A 25,150-nucleotide genomic window follows, 5' to 3' on the forward strand; every position below is an offset into this window, starting at 1 on the left:
CAGTAGGGCAGTGGACGGTGTCAGTAGAGGAGAGATTGGTGTCAGTAGGGCAGTGGACGGTGTCAGTAGAGGAGAGATTGGAGTCAGTAGAGCAGTGGACGGTGTCGGTAATTTTTATTTTTATTGTTTTTTTAATTATTTTTTACAACATCATTTTTTATTTACATTTTTTTAAGGAGCCCTGTTGGGGGACTTTGGTGATATATATATCAAGGGTCTAAACCAGGGGTCTCCAAACTTTCTAAACAGGGGTCCAGTTTTGCTGTCTGTCCCTCAGACTTTAGGGGGGGGCTGAACTGTTAGCGTTGAGAGTGGAAAAGGTCCCAACCTCAAATAGTAACAAAACAATGCCCCATCTTTGGTGTCAGTGAGAGGAATTGTGCTCCATTGGTGTCATTGAGCTCAATTGTAAGTGTCATTGGGAGGAATTGTGCCCCATCCTTGGTATCATTGGGACCAATGTTGGTGTCATTGGGAGAACTGGTGCTTCTTCATTGGTGATAGTGGGAGAAGTTGTGCCCCATTGTTGATGCAAGTCTGAGGAATTCTGCCCCATCATTGGTGTCAGTGGGAGGAATTGTGCCCCATTGTTGGTGTAATTGGGAGGAATTGTGCCCCTTCACTGGTCTCATCTGGCTCCCGGGCGGCAGTTTGGAAACCACTGGTCTAAACAGACCCCTGATGTCTCATTTTGAGACTGAGAAAGGGACTCAGTGGAGGACAGACATTCCCCAGTCCTTTTCTCTGCAGCCTCAGCTGCACTGGACAGTGAATGAATGGGAAGTGCTCTGTGCTGAGAGGCTTCCTGTTTATTCACAAACTTCATTTCAGAATGAACACAGGCGTGATTGGTACTGATCACTCACTGTGTTCATTATGAAAAAGAAGGGGCCAGGAAATAAAATATTTCCTGGCCCCTTCCCCCATTCTCCATCCTGAAACATCCCCTGCCGCAGCCAGCCGAAGAGAAGAGGAGGGAAGCTGGTAGCACTGGAGGGGGAAACAGGGGGCATCGGCCCCACATGGGGTGATTAGGGTGTGCACAGGCACCTCTGGCACACCCTTTGCGCATGCCTATGATGGCAGATCATTACAGCCAGGTAACTATCATTTTCTTAGGCCCCAGTCACACCTGAGCGATTTTCTGCTTGAAGCTCTAAAACGCTCAGCAAGCCAAATCCCATTAATTTTTAATGGATCCTGTTCACATCTGAGCGTTCTGTCACCTGAAACAAAACGCCTTTCGCTCAAAAAAAAAAAAAAAAAAAAACACATGAGCTTATTTTTGGCAGGTTACAAGAGTTTTTGGCCCCATAGACTTCAATAGAAACGCCTGACTTGAGCGTTTTATGAGCATTTTCTGCTCAAATAGCAGCTCAACCCCCCCCCCCCCCCATAATTTCCTCCTCCCCCTAGTGTTTTCTATTGGCTAAATAAAAATGCCTGAAGCGGTAAAATGCTTATAATACATTTTTTAAAAACGCTTTAAAAATGCTTGTAAAAAGGTTTTTAAAAAAATGCCTGAAAAAAAACCCGAGTAAAATCGCTTGGATGGAACCTAAAGAGGAGGTCAGCAATGGCATTCTACACCATTCTTGTTTTAGCCCGTGTTATCGCAATGCACAAATCTGAATGGGCCCTTAGACCTTTAGAGCCAGCTGTGGGAAGAATCCAGTGTATTCCTGCGGCTGGACTCACAGGTGAATGTGGAGTTGCACCCGCTCAGCCTGTACAAAGCAATGACAGGCTGCAGCTGTTTGGGGAGTGACTACCTGCAGTTAGGAACAGATCCTAGACACAAACAGCATCCAAGGGTGATCATCTGTCCCATCTGCAGGAAATCCCTAACTGTGCAATTACACATGAACATCCACAGACAGCTGGGGACACCATCAGCCTGCCTATCATTGCCCTGTACAAGCTGGGTGGTCGCAACCATCCACATCCACCTAAGAAAAACAGAAGGAATACTCTGGATTCTTCGCACTGTTGGCACTAAAATACCCTGTGAATGAGTCCTAAGCCCTTGTTCACATTGGAGCGACTTGACATGCGATTTGACAAGCCAAATCGCATACCAAGTCGCACCCTATTGTCAGCAATGGCCATGTTCAAATTGATGCGACTCCAATTTTGCAGTGCCACATCGATTTAAAAAAGTAGTTCCTTCACTACTTTTGGTGATTTAGAATGTGACTTGAATAGACATCTGTGCATGAAGCCGCACAGATGTCTTCAAAGTCGCACTGACATGCGGCTTTGAAATCGTGCGGTTTCAGGTGAAGTTGGATGATTTTAAAGCCGCATTTAAAGAGGAAGTAAACCCTCTGGAAAAAAAAAGTGAAAAAAAAAAAAAAAACCTGTAAAGACAAAGGCATAATGAGCTTGTATGCATCGCATACTAGCTCATTATGAAGTACTTACCTAAAAACTAACGACAGGACGGCCGACATGTTTGGCCATCCTGCTTCCTGGATCGCGTCCTCCGGCCATCTGATTGGCCGGAGGCGCGATTTCAATAACTCCCGCGCATTCTGTTCACGGCATAGGGCTCTGAAGAACGGCACAGGTGGCCGTTCCTTCAGAGCGCATGCGCCGATGACGTCATCAGCTGCATGCACTGTAAATATCTGCTAAACGGTGCATGTTTAGGAGATATATATATATTTTTTTCAAATATTTTATTTAGAAAGGCATAACAGTGGAAAAGTAAACATAAGTTTAGGAGATATTTATAGCACCTATAGGTAAGCCTTAATATAGGCTTATCTATAGGTAAAAGTATTTAAAGTGGGTTTACAACCACTTTAATGTGAACAAGGGCTTAGATTTAAAGCAGAACTAAACCCATCAATTTAAAGTGGAGTTCCACCCAAATGTGGAACTTCCACTCATTTGCTTCCTCTCCCCCCCCCCTCCGGTGCCACATTTGGCACCTTTCAGGGGGGAGGACCTGTTTTTGACAGGTACCCTTCCCCACTTCCTGGAAAAGGTGCCGCGGCGAAGTTTGGGCCCCTCCTTCTACCCTCCGCCACCGAGCCAATCCGAATACGCAGCGTGCTTCACGCATGCGCAGTAGGGACCCGCCTGTGAAGCCGCAAGGCTTCACTGCCGGGTTCCCTTATCGGCGATGGCGGCGGCAGCACCCGACAGCAGATGGAAATATCAGCTGCGGTGCCGACATCACTGGACTCCAGGACAGGTAAGTGTCCTAATATTAAAGGTCAGCAGCTACTGTATGTGTAGCTGCTGAATTTTCATTTTTGGAGGGGGGGGGGGGGGGATCCGCTTTAACTGCTTTCCAAAACAGTTCATATTTAGGACACGCTGTAAATAATAACTGTCACAGTTGCTTGTGCTCTCTCCTGACCTGTCAAGCCAATTAAATGGCTGGTGTCATAGCTGATCACATGTGCAGCACCAAGGCAACTGCAGATCAAACAAGACCAAGATGGCGGCTTCCTTGGCTGTAAAAGATTGAAGGGATTCGTTCTGTTTTAAAGAATACAGAGGCGTCCCTTCTGCAGCTTGCTGATTGGACAATGAAGAAGCAACAACGTGTTAGAGAGTCATCAGCTCCGCTCACTCGGATCTCTCTTCCGGTCAGCATGTCCCCAATCAGCATATGTGCTAGCTGCTCAATCTGATTGGCTCTTAGAGTGGCCCCTCCCTCCTTGAGTCTGAGTGCAGCTGTGCAGGAGATGACAGGAAGGAAGGAAGGTAGTTATGATAATTGTATGTAAAATATGTTTCATTTATTTCAAAGGATGAACAAACTGCATTAAGACAATTTTATTTGTCGTCAGCCTGGAGTTCACATTCAACAGGCTGGAATTCTGAAAATATCACTCCAAGATGGGGGACTTGACATCAATGTCTATTGGTAATAAAATATATACACAGTAGTGTGTTTCCTTATTACAATGAAACCAACATTGTATACATTCCATGCTATAATAAACTCCGCACACAACCGTGTAAAAGGCAAGAAAAGTCTAAAGTCACGCCAACGCCAACGCCGGTAAATAATCTCAGGAATTGACCTCTGGGTTGTACTTAACATTTCATTTCTGAGTATGCATAGGCTATAGCAGAGGACCATGTCTGTATGGAAATATAAAGGGCCAGTGCTGTCCTTGGTAATAAAAGGACTCCGTCCCTCACAGTTCCAGGGGAAAAAAAAGCTGCAGCAACGGTAAAGTTTTTCTTAGGCCCAGACTAGCAGTCTGGATTTTACCACAAGGACCCCCCTGACTATTGGTGGCCTGCTCAGCTGGGATCAAATGCGTTACTAATAAAATAAAAAAGGCTGCAATTATCTCTCCCTCTGAAATTGCCAGTTGCCTGGCTGTCATGCCAATCCATTGGCTTTAGGATTTTCAAAGTCAATGACCAAGAACAAGTGAGCAAGAATAGTAATTTCGCTCTAACATCACATGCTGCATGCTTTGTTCCACATTAGTGACCCAGAAGGTATTGGAAGCTGCTGGATCAGTATGACAATCAGGCAACTAGTAATTTCAGAAGGAGGGTAGCAATAGCAGCCCATTTATCTAAGCATGGGATTAATAGAAAAATACAGAGCTCACAGGGCAGTCAGAACTGTCACCTGGCCCATTTAGGGCCCCTACTAACCTACTGATATTCTTTTTCCAGTGCTCTTCTGCCGGTTAATTGGCTACAACAATCCCTGATGCTCCAGATTACTGTCCTTCAGACTTTAGGGGGGCCATCGGGAGTAGAAATTGTCCTGGCAACAATGGAAGTATACAATTCATCGTGGGTATTAGGAGGAGGAATAGTGCCCCATCGTTAGTGCCAGTGGTATGAATAGTGCCCCATTTTTGGTGTCAGTGGGAGAAATAGTGCCCCATCGTTGGTGTCAGCTAGAGAAATAGTGCCCAGTCATTGGCATCAATGGGAGAAATAGTGCCCCACTGTGGATGCCAGTAGCAGGAATTATGCTCCATTGCTGAAATCAGTGGGAGGAATAGTGTCCCATCTTTGTTGTCTGTGGGAGGAATAATGCCCCATTGTTGGTGTCAGTAGGAGAATCAGTGCCCCATCATTGGTGGCAGTGGGAGGAATAGTGCCCATCACTAGAATCAATGGGAGAAATAGTGCCCCATTGTTGATACCAATAGCAGGAGTTATGCCCCATTGTTGGAATCAGTGGGAGGAATAGTGTCCCATTTTTGGTGTCAGTGGGAGGAATAGTGTCCCATCTTTGGTGTCAGTGGGAGGAATAATGCCCCATCATTGTTGTCATTGGGAGGAAAAGCGCCCCATCATTGGCATCAATGGGATCAATAATGCCACATTATTGATGCCAGTAGCAGGAAAAAATTATGCCCCTTTGTTGATATCAGTGGGAGAAGTAGTGTATCAGTAGGTGGAAAAATGTCCCAAGGGCCGGATAAAGGCAAGCATAGGGCCACATCTGTCCCTCAGGCTGCAGTTTGGAGACCACTGCTCCAGAGTAAGAAGGAGCATGTCAACCTCCAATGTGACAATATCTGGGTATGGCAGCCAATCGCTAGGCTAAAATACTATCATAGGACTAAGGGAGTGACAACCCTAGTATCCAACACCAGCTGACATGCAGTGGCTGTGACGAAGGAGGGAGCATTGATTGAGCACAGGTAAGGTGGGGGGGGGGGGGGGGGTACCCTCCGTACAGACCTTGACCTAAATTGGCAAGGTGACAGTGTCTCTTTAATTTCAACATTACACATTTCCAAACCTTTAAAATGAAATGCCCTGCATAGGAGTAAAGAATAAAGCCTCTCTTTAACCCTCTCTGATTTAGTTTCACTTTGATACTAAGGTTTGACTTTCCCTGATTTGATGGCTCCACCAAATACCCCTGCCTGTCTAGTGAGATTGCCTATACTGGTCACTTGGGCAGTCTGGCTGGACATCGGATTGGCATCGTCACAGCTTAGCCTTAAAATCAGAGGACGTCAGGCTTCAGTAATAAAGTAAAAGCCCAATAAGAGAAGGGCACGGAAAAAGCTTTTTGGGGTATTAAAGCTATCAACAAGTATCTTAGAGGGTCTGCCCTTAGGCAGCACTTTAATTTCATATGCACTTTAATTTCATATGCACATGGACACATTTGCCCATATAGTATCTAAACTGGGTGTAATCTGGTGCCCAGGAGACACAGGTGGTGTGTACAGCCCATGGTCAGCTGCCCTGTTAAAATTAATGACAGGCTGACATACGCGGCGGCTGTGCACTGTTCCTGTAGGTACTCAAGTGGAGGAATGTAAAGCCCAAGAGCGGAATTTCTGCATTCAGGACATACGTCCCCCCCGATTATTACATACGGCCCTGAACGTTGATACTGCTCAAAACCACATACAGACGCCACATATTTTAGCCTGTCATTAATTTTACAGGGCTGCTGGCAGTGGACTGTATGCACCACCTCTGCTTCCAAGGCACCAGAATACAGCCATATTTTAGACTATATAGGCAAAAGCGCCCATGTGCATGAGCCCTTACATGAAGCCACCAATGATCCCTTATTTTCTCAAAGCCACCAATAAAATTTGTCATTTTCCAGCGCAGGCTTAAAGCAGAACTGAAGTTCCACTGTAAGAAACAGTGAGCAGGCATGCTTTTATTGCAGAACAGATATACACGGTCTCTTCTGCAATAAAATGCACCTACCTGCCTGTTCACTGTTTTTTTCGGCACTGTAAAGTGAGCTGTGCATTCGCAGCTCAGCTTACAGTGCCAGGCCGTTCTCTGAATGCCGAGATGAATGACTCCTGCGCATGGTTATGAGTAAGACCCTTAGGGGATGAAACGCGTAATTTCACCCCCTGCTATTAAAGATTGTCTAAATGCAATATATACCGAAGTGCCAGCTCCTTTGATTGTATCTGTAGGAGTGACATCATCCTCCACCGGCAAATGAAGAAACCCAAAGACCGGCACTCAGAGGAAGATGCTGGTGCCAGACCGTTGGACAGGTGAGCATTAAGCCTTTTGTTCCACTTTAATTCTTACTGGTGGGTAAGGCAAGGTGAAACAATATCAGTTGTAAGTTGAAAACTATAAACTAAGTTTACAAAGATAACACATCAGGATAAGGATCCTTATTTACAAAAGCGTAACAGTTATTTTTAGCTGAGTTCAGTGAGGTTTGCAAAATAACAGTCCCATGGCAAAAAATAAAGATCCCTTTCCTTCTAAATTAAGCCTTAGGATACAAAAAGGTCCACTATAGTCCCTAAAAATCTGCATCAGGGCCTAGCAACATTACTGAGTTTGCAGCAGTGCCAACAAGTGCACCAGCAGGCTTGGTAAGGTTTGGTCAGGCAGTGCTTGTCTGCTGTGTCTTACATATGAAGGTCGTAGTTTACCTTATCCTGCCCTTCGTCTCTTTTAATGCTTTGCTTTAATCCAGCATTTCTCATCTGTTTCACCCCCAGAAGAACCCTTGAAATAATTTTCAGCTGTCAGGGAACCCTTGCTAAAACCAATTCATCAGGGGACAGTGGGAAGATGCCCCCCTTACATTGTAGTCATAATGCCACCCTTGCAGATAGCTAAAAAGATAATTGTTGTCATTCCTCTTATGTTACCAAGTGGAGTTGGTCCTGGGACTAAGCAGACATCATCAAATGGAAAGACAATCAACAACAGATGAAGGAACCCCTAGCAACCTCTGGAGGAACCCTGGTAGAGAATGGTTGTTTTAATCCTTAGCATGTTTACACAAATTGTTTTAAAGCAGCCTATTTACTCTGAATAGGTTGCCAACACACACCAATGCAACATAAGGCATCAATGCGCATATAGCATCCACATCTGAGCGTTGTAGTGCAGGTGTGTTTGTTGTTACTGTATACTGCATTGGGTGAAGCAAATAAGTTGCTTGTTACCATGTAGCAGTAGCACACATAAAAGAGCAGGTTTTAACGAACATTACCGAAACGCAAAGGTGCTAAGCCAACCTCAGCGAAGACTACAGTAGCAGTAAGTCCTATCGTAAGACTATATTACAAAATGATATACCAATGGACAATTGTTACAGCGACTAAGTGAATCAGCGTTTCTCACCCGTCTTACACCAGAAGAAACCTCAAAATAATTTTTTGGTTTTAGGGAACCCCTGCTAAAATTAATTCAACAGGGGTCAGGGGGAAGAATGCCACTTGCATTGGTGGTCAATAGGAATAATTCAATTTTTACAGTGGTGGTCTGAATGCCACAGACAGCTGAATGTTCACTGGTGTCATCACACTGGTTCTGCCAAGTTGCATTAGACCCGGAACCATGGAGGCAGCTCAAGGAACCCCTACCAACCTCTGGAAGAACCCTAGGGTTTTACGGAACCCTGGTTGAGAATCTCTGAAGTAGACGCTAAATGTATAACTTTGAAACAGAACATTTTTGGTTAATGAAATGAACTTGCCCTTCAAGATTTGACTTATTGCCTGAACCATTTAAATAGGAATAGTTTAACTGGGCGTCTTTGAGCACAGGGAGTAGCAGTATTCACCCTAAAGTAAAATACCATTCAAGACACCAATAAACATTTTTCTAAGTGAATACTTACTGTTGCTGGACTTCAGGTCTCTGTGGATGATAGGTACGATTGCCTCTTCATGAAGATACTTCATGCCTCGAGCGATTTGCACTGCCCAGTTGACCAATACATGAGCTGGGACCTTTTTTCCTGCCAGAGCCCGGTGTAATGGTCCCCCTCGGGCAAACTCCATGACTAGGCATAGATGGGGGGGTGTCAAGCACACTCCTTTCAAAGCTATAATGTTGGGGTGTCGTAGCATGCAAAAGAGCTTGGCCTCTTGCCTGACATTTTCAGCTGTGACACTAATGTCTTCATCAGGGTCGTGACGTACCGCCTTAACTGCCACCTCCTCTTCTCTCCATATTCCCTTGTAGACCTTCCCGAAACCCCCTACACCAATGATCTCCTCGAACTCCAGCTCTTCAAACTTTATTTGAAGTGGGTGTGGGAAGTCCCTTGGAGCATTCTGCAAAGTGGTATACTTAAGGTCACTGACCACATAGTTACTAGGAAATATGCCCACTTTGTCTCTAACCTTTCCTGTCCACCAACCCTCATCTCCGGAGACTGTAGCATCCTTGGAGAGGATCTCTACCAGGTCCCCCCTCCGCAACGTCAATTCTTCTTCTGCTGTGGCCTCGTAGTCAAAAACGGCTGTCCACAAAGGGTTGGACACCTCGTAACTCTGTACCTCATGCCACATCCCATTTTCCTTTGGGTCTTTAGTGCTTTGCCACAACATAGGCTCAGGTTTTGGAAGGCCATCCATACCTGCTGCTTAAGGTAGGATACTAGTTCACTCCATGGTAATCCGAAGAATGGACAAAAACCATGTATCCATTATAAAGACATTTAAAGATGTCCAAGACCAGGTGTCCATGAAATGGTTCCCGAACAACCCATGAAACATCTCCATCAGTCATCTTACCATCCACTGTAAAACAGAAACATTCTGCTTAGTAAATAGGTTTCATAGTTGAGCAAGACCACGTCACGTTGTCCAAACTTTTCAGGTGCGTCAGCGTTGAAAGAGGACTTAAAAAAAAAAAAAAAGTGGCTCAACTGTCTTATAATCCTGGAGCAGCAAGCCTTGAGCTTCAAACAGAAACTGTAAGGGATAAGGAAAATCAGAAGGTAAATCCTCAGTACAACTATCAGATACAACTTCAAATGAATACTTTTATTTTTTCTTGTTTGTCCACAACTAATGTCAGAGTTCTTGTGTTTACCTGTATGTTTGCTGGCCTACAGCTTCTTCAGTTGTGGCATCAACCTTGGGAAAGAGTTAACGCCATGTCTTTGTTTATTTGATCTAAAGAAATACGATGCTAGTGTGTGACACTGGCAGGTCTACCTGTCACACAGCTTCGAGTTAAGGATTAAGGTTACATTTGTGAGATACCGAACATACAGAGATCTTCGGGATGCCTCAAATGTTACTATGTAGAACTACAAGTCCTCCTGAATGGTAGGCAAACAGTCAAGAACAGGATCATCCAGAACATGGAAGAACTTTTAATTATCAGTAACAAGACTGGATCATCCAGAACATTGAAGAACTTCTACGTAACCATTATTAATAAGACTGGATCATTTAGGATATGTAAGAACTAACCATCATTTAACAAGACCAGATAAGCCAGAACATGGAAGAACCTCTAATTAACCATCATTAATAAGGCCGGATCAGACAGAACATGGAAGAACCCGTAACAAGACCAGATCACCAGAACATGGAAGAACCCGTAACTAACCATCAGTAACAAGACCAGATCAGCCAGAACCGTAACTAAACATCAGTAACAAGACCGGATCAGCCAGAACATGATAGAACCTCCAACTAATCCTCAATAACAAGGCCGGGATCAGCCAGAATATGGAAGAACCTCTAACTAACCATCATTAACAAGACCGGATCAGCCAGAACATGGAAGAACCCGTAACAAGACCAGATCATGGAAGAACCCGTAACTAACCATCAGTAACAAGACCAGATCAGCCAGAACATGGAAGAACCTCCAACGAATCCGCATTAACAAGGCCAGATCAGCCAGAATATGGAAGAATCTCTAACTAACCATCATTAACAAGACCGGATCAGCCAGAACATGGATGAACCCGTAACAAGACCAGATCACCAGAACATGGAAGAACCCGTAAATAACCATCAGCAACAAGACCAGATCAGCCAGAACATAGAAGAACCGTAACTAAACATCAGTAACAAGACCGGATCAGCCAGAACATGGAAGAACCTCCAACTAATCCTCATTAACAAGGCCGTATCAGCCAGAATATGGAAGAACCTCTAACTAACCATCATTAACAAGACCGGATCAGCCAGAACATGGAAGAACCCGTAACAAGACCAGATCACCAGAACATGGAAGAACCCGTAACTAACCATCAGTAACAAGACCAGATCAGCCAGAACCATAACTAAACATCAGTAACAAGACCGGATCAGCCAGAACATGATAGAACCTCCAACTAATCCTCAATAACAAGGCCGGGATCAGCCATAATATGGAAGAACCTCTAACTAACCATCATTAACAAGACCGGATCAGCCAGAACATGGAAGAACCCGTAACAAGACCAGATCATGGAAGAACCCGTAACTAACCATCAGTAACAAGACCAGATCAGCCAGAACATGGAAGAACCTCCAACTAATCCTCATTAACAAGGCCAGATCAGCCAGAATATGGAAGAATCTCTAACTAACCATCATTAACAAGACCGGATCAGCCAGAACATGGAAGAACCCGTAACAAGACCAGATCATGGAAGAACCCGTAACTAACCATCAGTAACAAGACCAGATCAGCCAGAACGTGGAAGAACCGTAACTAACCATCAGTAACAAGACCAGATCAGCCAGAACATGGAAGAACCTCCAACTAATCCTCATTAACAAGGCCAGATCAGCCAGAATATGGAAGAACCTCTAACTAACCATCATTAACAAGACCGGATCAGCCAGAACATGGAAGAACCCGTAACAAGACCAGATCATGGAAGAACCCGTAACTAACCATCAGTAACAAGACCAGATCAGCCAGAACATGGAAGAACCTCAAATTAATCCTCATTAACAAGGCCAGATCAGCCAGAATATGGAAGAACCTCTAACTAACCATCATTAACAAGACTGGATCAGCCAGAACATAGAAGAACCCGTAACTAACCATCAATAACGAGACCAGATCAGCCAGAACATGGAAGAACCAGTAACTAACCATCAGTAACAAGACTGGATCAGCCAGAACATTGAAGAACGGTAACTAAACATCAGTAACAAGACCGGATCAGCCAGAACATGGAAAAATATCTAACTAAACATCAGTAACAAGACTGGATCAGCCAGAACATAGAAGAACCTGCAACCAACCATCATTACCAAGGCAGGATCATCCAGTGCTGGTTCCGATATCGAATAGAGATTTTCTAATTGGACAGTTTTATCACGACTAGAACTGGCACCTTCTATATCTAATAAAGATATCTGCTGACTGGATATTATCAGGACAGTGCTGCTTCATACATTCAATACTCAAAGATCTGCTGGCTAGATATTATTGATCTGGTTTCACAGAGATCTCCAGAGTAGATATTATTATCCAGATAGGATCTGGGATGGATATTGTATCTAATATAGAGAGATCGCCTCTGGACTAGAGGACTGTCTTATTTGTCCTATTTATTTTCAGGAGAAAATAAGACAGTGCAGGTTTCTGTAGCGAATACAGACAAATCTGCAAATGGATAGTATTATTAGGATACAATGCCACTACAGATGACTTTCATCCCCGGTCTTTACTATAAATGAAAGGCAATAAAAATACACGATTGTGATGAATGCTCACCTGCTAGGTTCATTCCAAGAGCCTTGCACCCAGCCTACACAGAGATGCAGCATGGAAGGATCAGCAATAGCAGCCGGTATCTTTCCTGTGAAAACATCATTACAGTTATCATAATGTCTGCAGCATCATGGTGTGTCCCCCCTCCAGGACAAGGTGCAGATGAGAGACGTCCCCCCCATCACCTGCAGGAATTCAGCCCCTTTTCCCAGGGTAATGGTTTCCATTCACCTTACACAGGCTGTCAGCTGTTCCAGGCAGAACAGATACACAGCCACCCCCCTCACCTCCCTGCCTCTGCCGCACTGCATTGTGGGAGCTGTAGTTTTGTCTGTGCTGCAACCAGACAATTGCACATTGTGACCAGCAGGCTGTGCCGTGTGCTCTCTGCAGGCCCAGGAAGCTTTCAATAAAACAAGCACTGTCAATGTGACATGTCAGAGATCATTGTCATTTGTTATACAACACACATACTGGTATCTTGCACGTCCCTGCAATCCCTCATTATTATTACTATTATTATACACGTATATAAATATTACAGCTTATATTAATATAATATACTTTATATTTATTATTATACTTAATATATTTATTCCATATTATTTATATAAATATATTTCATTCGTTTCTAAGTACTTTATATTTTTACATACATTATATTTATTATACTTTATATACAGTAAATATAAATATATTTCATTCATTTATATACAGGGAGTTACCTTTTGTGTCACTTGCCTCTCCCTTTTAGATTGCAAGCTCTTACGAGCAGGGTCCTCTGATCCCTCTTCTAAAGAACTGTATGGTAACTGTAGGATCTCCCTTTAAATTGTAGAGCGCTGTGCAAATGGTTGGCGCTATATAAATCCTGTATAATAATAATTAAATTATTACATTTCAGTATAATAGTTAGGGTCCATTCACATGACACTTCTGAAAAGCAATTACACTTGCCCATTTTCTGAAAAGCGATTCATGGTGGGTCGCCTTTCAGAGTCCAGCTAAGCAGCTGCTGTCATGCATTTAGATCGTGCTGCTTCCTCAATCCTACCCCCCCCCCCCCTTTTTTTTTTTTGCTTGCTAAATGGCAATTTTCAATGGGACTAACGTGCAGCAACCACGAGCCAAGCGTTTGCAGTGCACCCCATTGACTTGAATGGTGGAGTTTGGGCTCATTTACACTGGCCAATCCAAAACAGTATCTCTCCTGCGCTCAAGTGGTATTTGGGAAGGCGAGAGGTCTTGTGTGGTCTTTGTTACCACCCCCTAGGGTCTTGCTTCCCCCTCAGGACCAAGAGTATCCAAATACTGAAAAACAACAACAAGAGAAGGGTGCACCAACTTTGTGCATTACCACCTAAAAATGTAATAAAATCCAAAAAAAGCATACATTGTACTCACAAACGCATGATGATAGCACACATGCAAGGAAAATGAAACCAATCGCCTCCAGGACTGCCAGGATACTCCTATGGTGCTGGATGACGTAATGGCGTCTGCATATGCCTGAATGACGCGTTTCGAGGGAGAACCCTCTTCTTCAGAGTCAAAAGTACTTGGCTCTGAAAAAGAGGGTTCTCCCTCGAAACACGTCAGCCAGGCATATGCAGACGCCATCAGGTCATCCAGCACCATAGGAGTATCCTGGCAGTCCTGGAGGCGATTGAGCCCTTAGACAGGCGGTGCCACCTGTCAACTCAAAATACTGTATTCTATTTGCCGCAGCTAGGGCACGTGAACAGCCTCCTCCGGCTGTATTATAGGGTTCAGGTGGGAAGTTGAGACGTGGTAAAACCACAGCTCAACAGCCTGATTTTACTGCGCCCCTTCCCCCGCACCAGCAATGTAAAAGAGGCTTTTCAGAGGTGGCTTAGAGCTGGAAACAATGATTCAAGAGGCAATATGGCCCCCTAGCTTGTATGCCAATAGAAATAGGGGATTTTACATGAAACGACTGCTAAAGCTGTGTTTGGCACGCGGATGCAGCACAGTACCATTTACTTTCAGGCCTCATGCACACTGATGATTTTGGCGCTGCTCCTAGGGGTGTCTGCTAATTTGGGTTTTTCTGCCTCTAAACGCCCCTGAATGCTTACCTATGTGTCCACGTACACCTAAGAGTTTAGAGGCAGGAATAAAATAAATGTCTTAGAAATTGCCAGGGTGTCCAGGTTTAGCGGCATTTTGACAGAAAAAACGCCAGTAAAAGCACCTAAATGCGTGTTAACATTAGGTGCATTTAGCATCTGAGCATTAATTCACTTCAATGGCCAGAATAAATATTATTCTGACCAATGAATTGAATTAATACCCAAACGCTTGCCGTGCCTAAATGCATTACATGCGTTTACAGGCGTCAAGCGTTTTTTCACCCAAAATGCCACTGCCAGGAGGAAAGGCGTCTAGGAGGGATTGTAAAACGTCTTGTGTTCATGAGGCCATATGGACAAGTTTGACAGGTGGTGCTGCCCATCATACTCAACATGCCGAGATAAAATTGCCGCAAGGCATCGCAATCATGGCAATGTAAACAGACCTGAGTGTCCACCATGTCTGCTGGTAGGTGGGCAGTCGTGGCAGGAGGTAAAAACGTGGATCAATTACCTATTTTTTTTTACCACATATCAACCCACGTCCCCCCCCCCCTTGTACACAGGCTTGTTGACAGCAAATATAGATTGGTTGCTATGGGTTACTGCACTTAGCAGTTTGCTCTTTGCTTATTAATTACGTTTGGCAAGACATCTACTATAAAACAGTGGTCTCCAAAATGAGGCCCGGTGGCCGGATGCAGGTCCTTGGGCAATATTTTCACCCACTGACAACAACGATGGGGCACAGCCCCTCCCAGTGGCATCAACTATGGGGCACAGTTCCTCCCAGTTACACCAATGACAGGGCACAGTCCCTCCCAGTGACACCAATGATGGGGCACAGTCCCTCTCAGTGACACCAATGATGGGGCACAGTTCAACCCAGTGAAACAGATGGGGCACAGCTACTCCCAGTGAAACAGATGGGGCACTGTTCCTCCCAGTGAAACAGACGGGGCACAGTTCCTCCCAGTGACACCAATGATGGTGCACAGTCCCTCCCAGTGACACCAACGATGGGGCGCAGTTCATCCCAGTGACACCAACGATGGGGCGCAGTTCATCCCAGTGACACAGATGGGGCGCAGTCCCTCCCAGTGACACCAACGATGGGGCACAGTCCCTCTCAGTGACACCAATGATGGGGCACAGTTCAACCCAGTGAAACAGATGGGGCACAGCTACTCCCAGTGAAACAGATGGGGCACTGTTCCTCCCAGTGAAACAGATGGGGCACTGTTCCTCCCAGTGACACCAATGATGGTGCACAGTCCCTCCCAGTGACACAGATAGGGCAAAGTCCCTCCCAGTGACACCAACGATGGGGCGCAGTTCATCCCAGTGACACAGATGGGGCGCAGTCCCTCCCAGTGACACCAACGATGGGGCACAGTTCCTCCCAGTGACACAGATGGGGCGCAGTCCCTCCCAGTGACACAGATGGGGCACGGTACCTCCCAGTGACACAGAAGGGGCACGGTACCTCCCAGTGACACAGACGGGGCACGGTACCTCCCAGTGACACAGACAGGGCACGGTACCTCCCAGTGACACAGATGGGGCACAGTTCCTCCCAGCGACATCAGCAACAGGGCACAGTCCTTCCCAGTGACACCAGCGATGGGGCACAGTCCTTCCCAGTGACAAAAACTATGGGACACAGTCCTTCCCAGTGACACAAACAATGGGGCACAGTTCCTTCCAGTGACACAAACAATGGGGCACAGTCCTTCCCAGTGACACAAACAATGGGGCACAGTCCTTCCCAGTGACACAAACAATGGGGCACAGTCCTTCCCAGTGACACAAACAATGGGGCACAGTCCTTCCCAGTGACACAAACAATGGGGCACAGTCCCTCCCAGTGACACAAACAATGGGGCACAGTCCCTCCCAGTGACACAAACAATGGGGCACAGTCCCTCCCAGTGACACCAACAATGGGGCACAGTCTCTCCCAGTGACACCAACAATGGGGCACAGTTCCTCTCAGTGACACAGATGGGGCACAGTTTCTCCCAGTGACACAGATGGGGCACAGTTCCTCCCAGTGACACAGTTCCTCCCAGTGGCACCAACAATGGGGCACAGTTCCTCCCAGTGGCACCAACAATGGGGCACAATTCCTCCCAGTGGCACCAAAGATGGGGCACAATTCCTCCCAGTGGCACCAAAGATGGGGCACAGTTCCTAACAGTGACATCAAGGATGGCGCATGATTCTTTGCACCCAATGACACCAATGATGGGGCACAATTCCTCTCACTGACACCAAAGATGGGGCATTGTTTACTCCCACTGATTCTACTTCCACTAGTCACAGTCCGGTTCCCCTAATGTCTGAAGGACAGCAAACTGGCCCTTTGTTTAGAAATCCCTGATCTAAATCATACAACTGAGTCAGCTACTGCAGGGACCGCAAACATAGCATAACATAACATGACACGACATTACATAACATGACATGACATTACATAAACGCATCGCACTGCATGTCCATGGATCTGATTCATGAATCTGCAATGGCACTTACCTTCTAAAATAATGCTTGAACTGATCATACACTAAAAAATCTGACCGTACAATCTCCTTTAGCCCATGTTCACATTGGGGTGATTTGACATGCAATTTGACATGGCAAATCGCATGCCAAATTGCAGCCTATTGCCGACAATGGCATCGTCCAAACTGGTACGACCCTGACTTTGCGGCACCGCACAGATTTCCAAAAGTATTTCCTGCACTACTTTTGGCGACTTTGGCTGAACTCGCACGATTTCAAACCTGCCTCCAATGTGAACAGGGGGTGAGTTCCGGTTCACAACGGGCAATGCAATTTTCACCCCATTCAGTTGAAATCGCACCAAAAACAAGCTGTAACCAGATCACATGGTGCTGCTGTACCATGCGATCCAGGACAGGCAAATGTTTGGGATCTGCGCACACCCCACTTCAAACTCACAGGGTGTGATCTGCTACGGTGTCAATGGATTCCTAAGCAACACCCCAAATGCAGATAGCAAACGATCGCCTGCACCATGTGATTACAGCATGATTTTTGGTGTGATCCAGTGCGATTTTAACTGAATGGGCTGAAAATTGCATCGCACCGAATCACGGAGCACATTCCCAGTGACATCCAGCCTAACAAAAAACATCCAATCTCTATATCCCATCATGGCATCAACACAAGTCTTCACATTGATATTTCCATAGATGGCGGGCATAAGCTACACGGGCAAATTTAGAAGCTCGGTTGTGCCAGTAATACGGCTTGAATTAAATATGGAAGAGCAGCAATGGATGACTAAGGCTGTCTACACACCGCTCTGGGCTTTTGCCACTTTTTTAATGCATTTCCAGTGCGTTTTTTGGGTGCCTATTACCCAGCATGGACCTGTGAAGCATGGACATGTGACTCGAAAAAAATGCACCACAAAACGCAGTTGCGTTTTCATTTATGCATTTTGCAGCGTTTTCTATTTATTTTAAATGGGGAGCTGCGTTTTTTAAAACACGTGGTTTTGCCGCCTTTTTGATGCATTTCCAGTGCGTTTTTTGGGTGCCTACTACCCAGGTGCATTCTTTTATGCATTTTGCAGCGTTTTCTATTTATTTTAAAATGGGGAGCTGCGTTTTTGGTGTGGTTTTCAAAAACCACACCAAAGATGCAGCATGCAGGGCTTTTCAAACGCATCACACCCGCAGAGCAGTGGTGTGAAGAGTCCCATTTAAAGGGATTGCATAAAAAACACAGCAATAATGCGTCAGTGTGAAATCAGCTGAAGGCTTTGCACGCTTTCCCAGTCCCACACCAAAGATGTGATGCTGTTTAGGACCGGTGTGGGTATCATTAATCCTAATGGCACCCCTACACCCTGGAGTCCACAGCACAGAGCCAGAGTCTCCGGCACTGGGAACCAGACTGCACTATGTGGTTTTCCTGCAGCCACGTTTTCTGAAAAGCTGCAGGGACCCTTTTCCTGCGTTTTCAATGGGTACAGCAAATGAATAGGCTGCTGTGCACGAGCAAACGCAACTGCGGGGAAACCACATATATGTGAGCAAAGCCAAAAGCAGGCCATAGACGAGTCAACAAATTTAAGTTCTGTCAATCGAAAAATGTTGGATCAGGTACTTTCGATTGCAGAATGAAAATCGCATGTCACAGCTGGGACATTAATGATGCAAAAAATGGATGACTCGGTTAAGGGTCTCCATACATGCTACAACCTGACCATACAATCAACTTTAGATTTACGAAAACTTTGTAATGTAACAACGCCTTCCTATAATATCCAATCAATTCAATCAAGCATTCGTAGTTGGCAGACCTAAGGACTCAATTAGCCCCTGTTCACATTGGCGCGTTTTGACATGTCAAATCGCAGCCTATTGCCGGCAACGTCAGCGTCACAATTGGTGCGATGCCGACTTTGTGGCGCAGCACCGATTTTAAAAGCAGTTCCTGCACTACTTTTGGCGACTTCGGGGGCGATTTCAATAGACTTCTGTGCATAAACCCGGCGTAGATGTGATTCAAATCGCCCCCGAAGTCGCACTGAAATGCAGGTTTGAAATTATTACAAACCTGCGTTCAATGTGAACAAGGGTTTAGGCTCTATTCACATCAGTGCATGTTGCCTTTGAGCATTTCTGCTGTGCTTTCTGCGTTATCGGACACGCATTTTTAAATGTTTTTGATGTGTTTTGCTTTTTTATGTTTTTTTTTCTTTTTATTTTGCCAATTTTTTGTTGAGCAGATCAAATAATGCAAAAGGCATCAAAAACACACTACATGCATTTTTGCAGCATCTCCATTGAAGTCTATTGAACCAAAAGAGCAGATAAAGTACCGCTTTGCGTTTAAAAAAGTCCCTGACCCTTTCGATAAACGCATAAACGATACAAAAAAGCATTGATGTGAACGTGTTCCATAGCAACCCATGTTAAAAGTAATGCTCTGTGTTTCTGCAAAAAGCAGAAAAATCGCATTAGTGTGAACGGAGCCTTAAGCCGACCATAGATGGATCGAAATTCTGCCAGTTCAGCGGGTATTCATTGCACTCTGCTGGCTGGGAAACCTGTCGCTGTCAGAACACAAGGGCTCCATGGGAGGGATTCCTCCAGCAACATCGACTGTGTTGATTGGGGAATCAAGCGACTTTCTTTCCTGCAACCTGGTTGCAGGAAAGAAAATTGCTTAATGTATGGCCTGCTTTACACCTGCACTGGTCTCTGAAGAGTGATCTGTGGTGGATCTTCTCTCAGACAGTGGTACAGCAACTGCTTTGGATAGAGCAGAGAGGGATTAGAACCCGTCAGGTTTATTACTGTCTGTGTCCCCTTTAGGGAGATTCACCCTCTTTATTGGTCCTGTTCACCGTTATCATAGTGAGTGATAGAAAATCCCACATTTTGGGTTGACACCAGAACAGGAAATGAAGGGAAATCTTCCAATGGGGACACTAGTTTCGGCGAGGCTTAGGATTCCCTCACTTTGGAGGGATTTTCTCTCATTTCCTGTTGTGGTTATGTGACAGGAAGTGAAGGGGGATCTCCCCAATGAGGACAAAAAAACTGACAGGGGATAAAACCCTCCTTTGCTGTAACCAAAATGAAAAAAAAAAATGCTACTTTAAAATGTTTCTAAAGGATTTTTATTTAAACTCATAAACATGTACTTACCTGCTCTGTGCAATGGTTTTGCACAGAGGAGCCCCAATCTTCTTCTTCTGGGATCCCCTGCCATTACTCCTGGCTCCTCCCTCTTGCTGAGTGCCCTCATAGCAAGCCACTTATGTGGGCTTGCTCCCAAGTCTCCTTTAGGCCCCTTTAACATGTGTGACTTGGAATTGCAAATTCCCATGACAAGTCGTACCCAGAGGAGGACTGGGCCAGGGGGGCAATTGCCCCCCGGGGCGCTCTGATGTCCCGTAAAAAGGCTGCACTGCTTCTTCCACAGACATGCCTAAAGGATTCCTGGTGAAGAGAAGTAAAAAGTCCCCACCTCTGACCTACTGAGTGCGGAATGATGACAAGGACAGAGTGCAGGCCTCCCCCCCCCCTAATATGGATGGTGTAAACTGTGTCGGAGCTGAGGCCAGTTCCATGCCCCACTGGAGACTCCCCTCCCCTGGTCACTCCCAACCAAGCTGTCCCAGCTCCACCCTGGTGGCCAGGTCAGGAACCAGTGAGTAGAGGGCACCTGGAGCGGAGCTTTAGCCTGGATTGGGCATCAGGAGGAGGCCAGGAAAGGGAGAATGGGAAAAAGCACCATGGGCCTCTGGTTTGTACTTGCCCCCTGGGCTGAAAGTTGCCAGTCAGCCCCTGGTCGTACCCCAGGATTTCCAATGAGTACCGTTCATATCTGTGCGATTTCAAGTTGCAGCGACTTCAAAGTAGTCCCTGCACTACTTTGGTCTGACTTTGATGTGACTTGAGGTCCATAGACCTCAACATTACACAGGCATTGTTCAAGTCCAGTCAAAGTCGCGTAAAAATCGCGTCAAAGTCATGGCACAATCACTGCAAAAAATTGCGGGCAGGTCCCACAAGTGTGAAAGGGGTCTTACTGTATGTGTCCATTGACACATAAACAGAGCGCTAAGCTCCGCCCCTGCTCTCTCCTCACTGGCTGTGATTGACAGAAGCAGGAGCCAATAGCTCTCACAGCTGGCTTCTCGTCTATTGAGGGAGAGAGGGGAGAGCCACTGATCCTGTGCACAGCGCTGGATAGAGATCGGGCTCAGGTAAGTATGTGGCCGGGATCACATATGTGCGAATTGAATGCTGGTTTTCCCACATCCAATTCGCATGACAGGCGAGTGTGACCGACCCTCAATGGAGTCGGTTCACACAGGTCCAGGGCGGATTGCAGAAGGGTCTTGTGCCTGTTTTTGTTTAGGTTCAGGTACGAATTCAGGCAAAAATTCGGACCTGAACCAGTGAACACTACAAATTCTGGGTACATGTAAAAGCTATTGGGGTTTGTATATCTTTTCTCTGAACCGGTGAACAGGCATACACCGGACCCCAGGCACAAACCCACGGCTGCACATTTGTGAACCCAGCCTAAAGGGTGGTGGGGGGCTAAATACACAAAGTTTTTTTTACCTTACAGTGGATGTAAAGGCACAATGTTTTTTACCATTCTATGCATGAAGAACCTTCAGTGTGCAGCAGCCCCCCAGACCCCCCTATTACTTACCTGAGCTCCCTCTCTATCCAGCGATGTCCAAGAGAGCCTTGTCTCTCCGGGGACTCGCACTTCTGATTGGCTTTTGGCAGCAGAAGGAGCTATTGGCTCCTTCAGCTGTCAATCACAGCCAGTGAGCCAATCAGGAGACGGAGGGGGCGGACACACAGAGCTGCAGGAGGAAGGAGCGCCAACATGCTGGTTGCTTTGGGGGCACTCAGTACAAGGAAGGGGTAACGAGTGCCAGCAAGGGATCTGAGAAGAGGAGGATCCGGGCTGCTCTGTGCAAAGCCACTGCACAGAGGAGGTAAGTATGACGTTTGTTATTTTTAAAAAACAAACCAAAAAAGGACTTAGTATCACTTAAAAAAAATAAATAAACAGGTAATACTTACCTGCTGCTTGTATTGGTTTTGCTTAGAGAAGCCGCCCCAATCCTCCCCCACCACCACTCCTGGCTCCTCCTGCTGAGTGCCCCCATAGCAATCTGCTTGCTAAGGGGGGTACTCATGCACGCTCGCTCTCGAGCCCCACTGCCTTTGGGATGGTAATAATAACGGGTGGATGCAAAAAAAAATAAGGATTTCCCAAGACTTTGTTTACATGTGTGGCTAGGGGGCGTTAGAACCAGGTATTTTAGCTATAGTTTTACACCCCAACCTCCCGCCTGAGCCGGAGCATGCAGCCACTCAGGACTGTACACATGTCAAGGCGAAAATTAAGCAGCATCTCATACCGCTGCCAAACACAACATATGCAAGTCTATGGGGCTGCCCTGCAATTGCATGCAATGCACGTGATGGTGCAGCATTTACAGTATGTCGAACGCCCTCTAAAAAGCAATCCACCACAAATCTTTTTTCAGAGGGGCAGCAAGAACTGCTGCACATGTGAATGAGCCCTAATAGTAAAATGTCCAGAGACAAAGTCTGTCCTGGTCACAGACACAGGGTACCTACGGTAAAGGGTTAACTGCCAGAAACTGGCTGAGCTGGACAGCCATGGAAAGAAACTTCCTTATCAGCAGGACAGATAATTGCAATGGTCCAAAAAAAGTCTAATTAGAGATGCAATTAGCCCTGCCCTCCTCTGCAATGTGGATTAGTAGTGAGCCTGCTCTCCTCCTATCTGATCTCATGTAACCCTGAATACATCCCCAACATACAACCTGCTTCCCTAATGAACAACCTTTGCTCAGGAACAGACAGTGAGCTGGGTCCTCCCCTGGCAGAGCATAGCCTTCTGGGAGGTGTAGTCTTGGCTGGGATTGCTGAGTGCAGGGGGTGGTGATGGGCAGGCTGGGAATGGAGCAGCTCCATCCTGTGTCAATGCATAGCAGGTGAATGCAAACAATGGAGAAGGCTGGAGGGCTGTGCTCACTGCTCTCTGAACAGGTGGATGAGTACAGGCTGCCGGAGGGGCGACATCTAATGACAGAAGTGATAACTGCACCCAATCCAATCCAAGATCAGCGTCACTAGAATAATAATGACAATTGATATTATTATTAATCATTATTGGTATTATTTTTGTTGTTATCTTTATTGTAATTTTTTTAACCACTTCTGACCAGAAGGGTTTCCCCCCTAATGACCAGGCCATTTTTTGCGATACGGCACTGCGTTATTTTGACAATTGCACGGTCGTTCGACGCTGTACCCAAATGAAATCGATGTCCTTTTTTCCCCACAAATAGAGCTTTCTTTTGGTGGTATTTGATCACCCCTGCCTTTTTATATTTTTTGCTCTATAAACAAAAATGTCCGACAATTTAAAAAAATATATATATATTTTTTACTTTCTGCTATAAAACATATCCAATTAAAAAAAAAATGTAAAAAATCTAATTTATTTATAAATTGATTGGTTTGATCAAAAATTAGAGCGTCTACAAACGATGGAATATTTTTATGGATTTTTTTTTTAACTATGCGATCAGCAATTTTTAAAGGGCCAGACAAATCGAACATCTAACTGATGCTTTTGACACTTTTTGTGGACCAGTGACACCAATACAGTGATCTGTGCTAAATAAAAATGCACTGTCACTGTACTAATGACACTGGCAGGGAAATTAACATCAGTGGCAAACAAAGGGTTAAATGTGTCCCTAGGAGGTGAATACTAACTGTGGGGGGGGGGGGGTTGCACTGATTGGGGGAAGACAGAGATCAGAGTTCCTACCTAGCTTAGAATGCAGAACGGTGATCTGCCTTGTTTACATGCCTCTCCCGGGAATGATCGCAGGTGGCCGGCAGACGTTGAGTCCGCAGGACCAGCTGATTGACATCCCCTCTAGCCAATCGCGCCATCTAGTGGCTATTGAACAAAGCGACATACAGGTACGTCGTTTCGCGCAATAGAGCCAAACTGCCGCAGTAAATACACGGCGGGCGGTTGGTAAGTAGTTAAACAAAAAGAAATCAGTGGAATACTAATTATTATTATTATTTTGATTATTGTTATTTTTATTGTAGAATAATATTAATCATTCTTCCTATTAATAATTATTCTTATTATTATTATTGATATTTTTATTGATATTTTTATTGTAGCTTTTTTAAACAGAGAAATCACAATAAATGCTGAAATTGCTTTCAGAATCATTTACACTGTTGCGTTTCAATACATGTGTTGCAGGATGCTAAAACACGTGTCCAAATCCCTATAAAAAAAAAAAAATAGTGCCTGTTCCCATCTCAGTGCGGCAGTGCAGTGCATTTTGAAAAACACATCATACCAGTTTTGTTCTTTTGTTTAATGCGTTGGGAGGCCCATAGAAGTCTATAGAAGCAGATCAAAATGCATTGCAAATTTGGCAACATGTATTAGGTTGGTTCACACTATTGCAGATGGTGCTGCTCACATTTTTTTATTGATTTATTACAGGTACTTATATAGCGCTGTCAATTTACGCAGTGCTTTACATAGATATTGTACATTCACATCAATTTGCACATTTACAGCAGCCCATTTAGTTTTTAGCAGGAAAACTGTCCCTTACCCTGTTTTTTAAAACACGGCCATACATAACCGCATGGTGTTCGCCATTATGCGGTTTTGCATATTCAAAACTGCGCCACAGTTTCCCATGTGAGGAGGTGCCATTAACAATTAATAGCACTCCCACAGTCCTCTATTGAATGCACACTGAGCTGTGCATGCACAGCTCTGTGTACATTCCCAACACACTCGGGCTGTGCTGGAAATAAGGACTCCCGTGTATATGCACAGGATAACAGCATTCTCTGGCTGGCCAATCAAGAGGCCGAAAACCTGGCCCCCAGAAGTAGCTGGGGAGAAGATAACAGCGGCCAGAAAGGGATTAACCGCCGCATCGCAGGAATGAGGAGATGAGCATTTTTGAGAAGGTAATTACGCTTTAACAAGCCTTGGTTAATGGCGGTTAACTCTCTGCACTGCAAATTTTAGGTGAAAAATAT

The 25,150-nt window shown here is 45.3% G+C and overlaps 1 protein-coding gene across 3 annotated transcripts in view; it reads right to left on the minus strand.

The window, feature by feature from the left end:
• Positions 1-12,722, minus strand: part of MAP3K10 (mitogen-activated protein kinase kinase kinase 10) — a 145,376-nt gene extending 132,654 nt beyond the window's left edge. Inside the window, exons 1-3 of one of the 3 annotated variants that reach the window (XM_082263621.1) lie at positions 12,600-12,722; positions 12,418-12,502; positions 8,576-9,656 (exon numbers count right to left, since the gene is read on the minus strand). In XM_082263621.1, the coding sequence (XP_082119747.1) occupies positions 8,576-9,317 (742 nt within the window). In that variant the 5' untranslated portion in view covers positions 9,318-9,656; positions 12,418-12,502; positions 12,600-12,722. Of the gene's footprint in view, positions 1-8,575; positions 9,657-12,417 lie in introns of all 3 variants that reach the window. The other 2 variants (XM_082263622.1, XM_082263620.1) reach the window with 2 other exon arrangements.
• Positions 12,723-25,150: the final 12,428 nt, after the last annotated feature.

This window comes from Pelophylax lessonae (genome assembly GCF_965119305.1).
Source record: "Pelophylax lessonae genome assembly, chromosome: 7".
Classification (NCBI taxonomy): Eukaryota; Metazoa; Chordata; class Amphibia; order Anura; family Ranidae; genus Pelophylax; species Pelophylax lessonae.